Raw genomic sequence first — 8,094 nt, 5'->3', positions numbered from 1 at the left:
AAATGCTGGGAAGTTGTCCGCATAGCAGAAACAGAGTGGTTGAACCTCTGTAACAGTTTAGTCGCCAAAGCATCTGCCACTTCGATCTTGTTTTCTATATCTTCCTAAATACATGTTAATAATTCAGTTTTTCGCTTTAAATTGCTAACACCGAGAGTGTCACCAAAGGTGATGAAAAGCAAACATAGAAGCAAAGAAAGTATACAATCTATAAGAGATTACATTCCAGCATTTGAAAACAAAAATCTCAAAATGGGAGTAGCCTAAGCTTAAGTGTAAAGTAGATTGCAGACATTTCTTACAGAATGAACTACTCATAGACCTAGAGGCTAGAGGAGAAGTTTCCAGTCCATATGTTTATTGAAAAAGGGAGCAAAAAAAGAGGTGGAAAGACGGGCGGGAACCACCTGTGTATTGGTGATTTGTTGAGCTTTGGACTCTTGCCATTCTCGGTAAACGGAGAAGAGCTCTACAAGTATTTGAGGATCCACCGTATCTGACAAGAAAAGCAAGAGACGAGAACAAAAAGAGAGGACTTGTAACAAGAGATACAATAGCGGATTGATATATGTATATGTATCCATCATCCTAAACATGTTAATTCAATAATAACCAAAAAAAAAAAAAAAACTAATCTTCTTCTTACTGGAAGATGAACTCGATAGAGCTTTTCTCACTAAGATGTCCGTTAAGCTACTTTCCGTGGGAGGCGACTTCAATATTGGCCTACTCTGCACATTTTTTTTTTTTTTTTTTATTTAATTTATAATCATCGATAATATTAAAAAATTGAAAGAAGAAGACGACGACTAGTTTCGGTTTCGATTTCGGGAGTAAAACTTACAACTGAGAGGGATTTAAGATTCTCGAGAATGGGATCGACTACTTCGGATCGATGCGAGATGGTCGTTATCACATCTCCACTTCCATTTCCCTAAAAATTTTTTGTTGAATTTTAATTTCATAAATCGGAAAAATTGAAGACCGTGATGCCTGCCTGAAGAATATCAAAAAATCACAGACATACCTGCAGAGTTGAATCTGATGCTCCCATTTCGTTGCTTCCCTGCGATCAACTAGCTTACTTGTATGATGAATCTGCGAGAAATCTACTAGATTCGCATTGAACAACTTGTTTTGTTAATTCATCCGTCAAGGAGAAGGAGACCGCAAGTTTGTACGTTTCCGGCAATCGTAATCCAACATCGTGCCGTTTTTTATGAGATTTTTATTTGGGGTCTGTGTGTGGGGGAGGGGAGACAAAGCATGAGAAACACAAACCCCATGCTTCACCCGCGCATGCTAGACAAGGCCCATATTATTTGGGCCCACCTCCTTTAGCCCACTTTTCTTTTTTTTTTACAATTTTCCCCTTAATACCAAAAATTAAGCACCGCAATTTTGTGACCGTATTATTATTATTATTAGCCCACTTTAGTCATTGATACATTCATTAAGTGTAGAGCATCATATCTAGATCTTGTTCGATCCTCAACTTTTTATTTATCTATCAAAAATCAATTCCTTCGATCAACTTATTACCACCATATTCCATATATATATATATATATATGAAAGAAAGATTGAAAGTTCCAAAATACGACGGCGTTTCTCGTGCATGCATGCATAGATCATGATACATGTAAGCCGCATCACAGCTCGATCTTAGTCTTCGCCACTCATCAGCAACTGAGACGCCACGAACTTATCGAGGGATCTCCAGTCAGTTATCCTCTTCTCGACGCTCACTTCATCTTTCCCGCGGCGACTGTTCTCGGAAGTCATTTCCCACGGATCAAGAGAGGGGCTCTCCAGCTGAGGAAGCTGGGAGAATTGATCATCATCGCCCATGGACTGAAGGTACATAGATCCCAAGTCTCCATCTTCAACGTGATTTCCCTCCGACACTACTTCTTGCTTAAACGGTGTGCCGGCGAAATCAGTGTTATGTCTGGCTCGCTTGCCTAGAGGTTCCAAGAGAGTACTGGCGTCGTAGAAGAAGCAGTTCGGATCCCAAACTTGCCTTCTTTTGTTCGGGACTGTCGTCGTTCGTTTCTTGAATGCTCTACACACTACCCATCCTTCTTCCTGCCTCATCATTTAGTCTTGATCAATAAGTAATACTTTTGTTTCTTAATAGACTACGTTTACTTTTGACTCTTGAGAACAAGAAAGGAGATACACACAATACTAGCTACTTGATTATTCTACGTATATAGTGGGGGCCGTGTTTTAATGTGATTAAAAATGTGAAACTTCTACCTTGATAGAAAAAAAAAAGAAGTGAGAAGAATGTTTGGCTCTGAATAAGATTAATCACCTGTGGAGGAGAGTTCTGGTGTGACTCGAGGCTGTAGTATTCATGAATGATCCAGTCTGATTTTTGGCCATTAGGAGCTCGTCCTCCGTAAAATACGAGCGTTTTTCTCATACCGATAAGTTTGGAGTTGAGGTAAACGGCCTTGTCCCGCCCTGTTGCTTTCCAGAAACCGGCCACGGTGGCTCGATTTGTTCTAGTTCCTGTCGGATACTTCTTGTCTTTGTGGCTGAAGAAATACCACTCTTTTTGCTCCTCGTACCCTATCCTACATCTCTCTGCGCATATAACCAGTATCATAGGTTGCATATAAATCTTCCATACATATATTATATTCTATAGCTAATTAATTTATGCAGATCTACATAGTGAGCAGCTTATGGTTTGCTTACATGTGTAGTTGGTGTCGGTTTATGTACATATGTTATCTAAACCCTAACTTCTAATTTTACCTCCTCTATATATGTAGCCTGAATTATATAGAGTAGAAGGGGCTTATAATTCATAATTTGCGTGTATTAAAGACAGAACCAGCGTTCTTTAATTAGTTAGTATGAAGGATTCATCACATATGCATATATATATTGGCGTACTCCNCTTTTTGTTCCTCGTACCCTATCCTACATCTCTCTGCGCATATAACCAGTATCATAGGTTGCATATAAATCTTCCATACAAATTATATTACCTATAGCAAATTAACTAGGCAGATCTACATATATAGTGAGCAGCTTATGGTTTGCTTAAATGTGTAGTTGGTTTCGGTTTATATACATAAGTTATCTAAACCCTAACTTCTAATTCGACCTCCTCTATATATGTAGTCTTAATTATATAGAGTAGATGGGGCTTATAATTCATAATTTGCGTATATTAAAGACGGAACCAGCGTTCTTTAATTAGTTAGTATGAAGGATTGATCACATGCTTAAATATATATATATATATATATTGGTATATTCGATAAGTATATAGAGAGAGGGAGAGAGAGATACCTTGTAGATCCCATGGTTCGATCTTGTAAAGATCAATCTCTCTTATAACGTCAAGATCAATCCTCTGGGAGGCGACTTTCTTCTTGAGATAATATCCGACAAGTTCTTCATCTGTCGGATGAAATCTAAATCCAGGCGGAATACTAGACGACTCTTGATCCACCCTCATCATATTGACAATTATAATCTTCTAGGGTTTATTATTTTGCTGCGGTTTCTTCTTGATCTTAGAAAGATCGATCATAGAAGAAACCCGACCGACTCTATCAAGGGAAAAACAATAGAAGTGAGAGTCTTATTGAAGATGCTCATTAGGTGTAGAAAAAGAGAGATATGGACCGTCCACTTGAACGACGACATGTGTGTGTTTACACTTCAGAGTGTAATCATATGCTCATTTCGCGTTGGCGTAATTCACCATCACTCTTTCTATGCGTGTGTGTAGTGTATACATATGCACATTTATATGTATAAAAGATACACAAAAAATAGTAGGCATATATATTAGAAGATATGAATCAATTATATAATATATATATATATATATATATGAAACGAAGTGTAATGATTATGTTAGAACTTAGAATGGAGATCATATAGGAAAGGAAATAAAAAAAGGTGGGTGGCTCCGTTTTGGGAGAAACGGGAGAGAGAAGCTGTATATATCATCATTTTGTTTTGTGTTACTTCATGCTCCAAATGATGTTTCCTTCTTCAATCCTGTATTCTCTATTTTCTATCATTTTTTCCAAAATTTCTTTTAATATATATTTAAAACAGTACTCCAAATCATGAAAAGAATATATGACTACTGGAAAAACTGAATATCAAGGTCCATATATATATATATATATAGTGCTACATTTTCAATTGCAGTATGACGTTATGTTATGTGTAAAAATGAGCTGATGTAAGACCTTTTTTTTTTTTGTCTGTTTGTCGTTAGTTCTCGTGTCAACCTCTGATCGCTGTGTTTGGCAAAACAACTACATGTTTCTCTCTCACACTTGATCTCACGCCTATACACTACAATTCATAATATATACTGATGTATATATTGAACCTACAATTCATAATATATACTAGTTGAGGAAGCTATGATCCGATCTAGTATAATATAGCTTAATGTAAAATGGATAAAATTCTTGTCTTTTCGTCAGCCAGAAGGTCATATATGTAAAAAGTGAGTTGGAGTAAATAGAGATAAAAAAGACTTGCATGAATCTTATATAAACATTGAACTACCAGATATGTGTTCGAAGTTTNAAAAAAAAAAAAAAAAAAAAAAAAAAAGAAGATATGTGTTCGAAAGGTCGTCGTCGGGTCGTTGTATATTTATAGACAATAAATAAATGAGGAATATATGATACGTATGTATGATATGGTCTTTAGACTTGCTCACAAGTCACAATCACATTGACTAATTGACTAATTGGATAGAGACGATTTAAATGAACAAGAAATCAAAGAAAAGAAGGTTTGTTTCGTGGGCTTTTAGATATAGTTAAGTTTACAAAAAGGAGAGGGACAAAACGCTGCGTTTCCAAAGACTGGGTTTCTTGGGACGAGGTGGTCTGAAAGCAAAGCTGACGCCAAACATCTCTGTGGAAGTCAAATTCATGTCCACGAACCCATGTAGCTTACCGACCAGGGAGGCGCTCTCTCGGACATGACCCATGTCTTTGTAATCCGACCAGAGCCGCTGTGCCAGCTGGACCCGCCTGTGCCTCGTGTTGAGCCCAATGTCCCATCTCAAGAACAAGTTCTCTCTCTCTTCTTTCGACAGTTTCCTCTGCATCAGCTTGCTCAGCGTATACCTCTCCCTCGTCAACGCCCTCCTGCTGCTTGGTATAACAATATATATATTTACTTGAGTGTTTTACTAAACCTAAAAATTATTAACTAAGATAAAGCAATACAATGCGATTTTTACCAGGAGCTGAGGGTCATATCGTTGCTATTTTGAGCAAAAGATTCTCTGATGTACTTAAGTCTCCGGAGCTCTACCTCCAAGTACAAGCAATCTTTCTGATCTCCTCTGAACAGAAGGAAGAAGTAGCTTCTGTGTGCCATAGAGACGTTACACACGTGCCATAGCTCTATTATCTCCCTCTGCAGCCTCTTGAACTCCACCGGCCAATTCAAGGGCGTGTCTAAGTAGTCTCGTATTGGGTCCATCGCTGCGTCCTTGAAACTCTTTGTTGAACTCATGGCCAAGATCTTCTGTTCCATTTCCTCCATCTGCCCACAAATGAACAGTTCAATCACACTGACTTGAGTGATTTTTAATTATGAAAGCAAAACTAACCGAGCGATGAATGATTTGCTTGTCTTTTTGAGCAGCAGTCTCCTCTGTTCTGTCCTGGCTTATTGAAGCTCTACCACTTGTCTGGAGCTCAAATACAGAAGCATCAGATGGCCGGGACAGTGATTCATTTGGCGAATCCAATTCGTTACTGATACCATGCGAAGCAGCATGCGCCGTTTCAGTGTCACTCAAGCTTCTCTCAAACCAAGTTGTTGGCATTCTCCTCCCGCTAAACTCATCCTGCAGAAACCTCTCGTTCTTGATGTCGCACATTTCCAGGTTTCTCTCAGCTGTTTTGACAAATTCTTTCTCGTACCAGCTTGGCGGTGTATCAGCATCTTTCTCAACCCAAGAGGAGGAAGAGCTCCATAATAAGCTTGCTCGGCAGCTTTGACTTCTAGTCAGCCTCATGCCTGCTAACGGTTGTGAATCTCTCTCCCTATTCCAAAAGAAAGGCTTTTCAGAAGAGGGAGTGATAAGTTCTGGAGGCGTCGGGTTTCCTCTCAGGTTAGACATGCTTGTATCCAACTTATCAGGAGAACATTCAAAATCACAGAGTGGAGGATTTTCTTTGAGATAGCTTTCTTGTTTTGGTTGGGGAGAGGCACCGGTGACTTCCTTTACCCTTTCTTCTTCTTCGTTTTTAACTTCTGTGGGGAGTTGTAAGTTCTTTGGCTCTGTCACACATACTGGTTCTTGTACATGTACAGCCTCGCATTTGCCTGGACTTCTCTCGGGTATATCTTCCTCTGGACTTATAGTGATATCTGACTTCTCTGTTTCTATGCACCGAACTTCCCTACAGTTATCCTCCGAAGAATTCTCGTCAGCCGTTTCATCAAACGGATCCTCCTGAACATGAGGTTGATCTGCAATCTCCTCTATGTGAACATGAGATTGGTGTATAGTTTCTGTCCCGTGAATGTCAAGTGGAACCTTAGGGAAAGAAGTTACAAACGCAAGCTGTTGAAGGGGACTACTTGATGTAGAGTCAATCCTAAAATCTGATAGTTGGAAGACGTTCTCTTCATAACTGTATTCAGTTGATCGTGGAGATATACTGGAGCGGTGAGCTGATATAGGGCTCAGTGGTGTTGTATTTTCAGAGTCCCATGTACTACGCACTCGCAGCTTGGGGTATTGATGTTCCAGAAGAATCTGGAAAGAAACGAATTAATAAGTGGCAGTAAAAGGATATATTTCAGTAAAATTAACAAGAGATAATAACATACATCTAACTCTATTGTTTCTGTTGCTAGTGCCTCTTTTTCTCGTTGTTTTTCTTCTCCAACCATTCGTCGAAGATCCTCAATCTCGGAACGAGCTTGCTCTAGTTGTTGTGCAAGTAGGAATACCTCTTTCTTTAGCTGTAAGAAATAGGATAGATCATAACTCAGACCTCGAGGAAACTATAGGTCAATTAGATTGTGATTGTGAGCAAGACAAGTCAATAAACGCAGGGAAAAAGTATTAAGCAGCAGTCCAAAGAATATGATTTATATAATAGTGAGGTCATGGTACAACCTGTTTCTTAAGATCTTAAAAGGGTGATTGAAGTACATCCAGCTACCTTTTCAACCTCGAGGTCTTTCTCCGTCAGTAATGCAGTTGTGTCAGAAACAATAGACGCCTGGCCAGGGCTTCTCAACTCACTTTCCAGTTTAGCCAACTCCCTCTGCAAGTGTTTTACTAAAGCTTTATCAGACATGACAATATTCACTTGTGCATTTGTTGTCACCTCCTTTGCGCAGCTCGCAAACAACAGTGTGTTTCTGGATTGCTCAACATGGATTCTCGCAGGACTCATAGTGCAAATAATGGCAGTTCTTGCATTTCCTCCCAAAGAAGACTGAAGTATGCGTGTTAGTTTTGAATCTCTGAATGGGATGTGCCCAGTTTTTCCTTTACTGCATGAAGTAAACCACATAAGTTACTAAGCTAATAATGGATCAGAAGAAAAAAAGAAGGAGCCTTGTTGAAAAGAACAATACAACAAACTAACATAAACAAGGTGATCACAGGTATAAGCCCTATGTTTGAGGAACAACAAATGGCCACTCGGACGGATTAGTAGACCTTGAAATTTACTTTTTAGGCTCAAAGAAGATATATTAATCTAAGTTGTCACAACAAAGAAGATGTTGTGGAAGCTAAGTGCTTACAATCTCACCTTAGCTTACGTATCACCGTTCCCAGTGTTAACAAACTTCGATTTATATGACAACCTTCTTTTAACCTTGTGCCGGCTGATAATGATTGAGATGCACGTTCACTTCCAGCAAGATCAATGAAGTTCTGCACGACAATTAGTTGCTTAATAAATACCCTTCAATTGAAGTTTTAGTATATTATTTGATAGAAGGTTTAAAGATATGTACCACTGTCGCTGTAAGTGTACTAAACTTATCATTGGTGGAAAATTCACGAGCCGAGCTTTCAACTGTCTGTAAAAAGGTAGGAGTACTAAGATATAA

At 38.8% G+C, this 8,094-nt stretch overlaps 3 protein-coding genes across 5 annotated transcripts in view; all 3 read right to left on the bottom strand.

Moving 5' to 3' along the window:
* LOC104727413 overlaps window positions 1–1,224 on the bottom strand; it is a 1,740-nt gene extending 516 nt beyond the window's left edge. The window contains exons 1-5 of one of the 2 annotated variants that reach the window (XM_010446515.2): window positions 1,028–1,224; window positions 845–934; window positions 647–731; window positions 408–496; window positions 1–104 (exon numbers count right to left, since the gene is read on the bottom strand). The exon at window positions 1–104 is cut by the window's left edge and continues 38 nt beyond it. In XM_010446515.2, coding sequence (XP_010444817.1) covers window positions 1–104; window positions 408–496; window positions 647–731; window positions 845–934; window positions 1,028–1,054 — 395 coding nt within the window. In that variant the 5' untranslated portion in view covers window positions 1,055–1,224. The remainder of the gene's footprint in view (window positions 105–407; window positions 497–646; window positions 732–844; window positions 935–1,027) is intronic. The other variant, XM_019231481.1, reaches the window with a different exon arrangement.
* LOC104727410 (NAC domain-containing protein 105-like) lies at window positions 1,454–3,774 on the bottom strand. The gene is made up of 3 exons (XM_010446512.2): window positions 3,313–3,774; window positions 2,321–2,595; window positions 1,454–2,088 (listed from the first exon to the last, which is right to left on the bottom strand). The coding sequence occupies exons 1-3, from the start codon at window positions 3,482–3,484 to the stop codon at window positions 1,666–1,668; spliced, it is 870 nt and encodes a 289-aa protein (XP_010444814.1). The 5' UTR covers window positions 3,485–3,774; the 3' UTR covers window positions 1,454–1,665.
* Window positions 4,666–8,094, bottom strand: part of LOC104727409 (kinesin-like protein KIN-7H) — an 8,379-nt gene continuing 4,950 nt past the window's right edge. For both annotated transcript variants that reach the window (XM_010446511.2, XM_019233208.1), the window contains 5 exons: window positions 7,191–7,250; window positions 6,853–6,987; window positions 5,621–6,778; window positions 5,246–5,553; window positions 4,666–5,153 (listed from right to left, as the gene is read on the bottom strand). In XM_010446511.2, coding sequence (XP_010444813.1) covers window positions 4,823–5,153; window positions 5,246–5,553; window positions 5,621–6,778; window positions 6,853–6,987; window positions 7,191–7,250 — 1,992 coding nt within the window. In that variant the 3' untranslated portion in view covers window positions 4,666–4,822. The remainder of the gene's footprint in view (window positions 5,154–5,245; window positions 5,554–5,620; window positions 6,779–6,852; window positions 6,988–7,190; window positions 7,251–8,094) is intronic.

The sequence above is a fragment of the Camelina sativa genome, chromosome 11 (assembly GCF_000633955.1).
Source record: "Camelina sativa cultivar DH55 chromosome 11, Cs, whole genome shotgun sequence".
Taxonomy (NCBI): Eukaryota; Viridiplantae; Streptophyta; class Magnoliopsida; order Brassicales; family Brassicaceae; genus Camelina; species Camelina sativa.
Note: the sequence above shows the minus strand (reverse complement) of the source record. Positions and strands in the feature narration are given on the sequence as shown.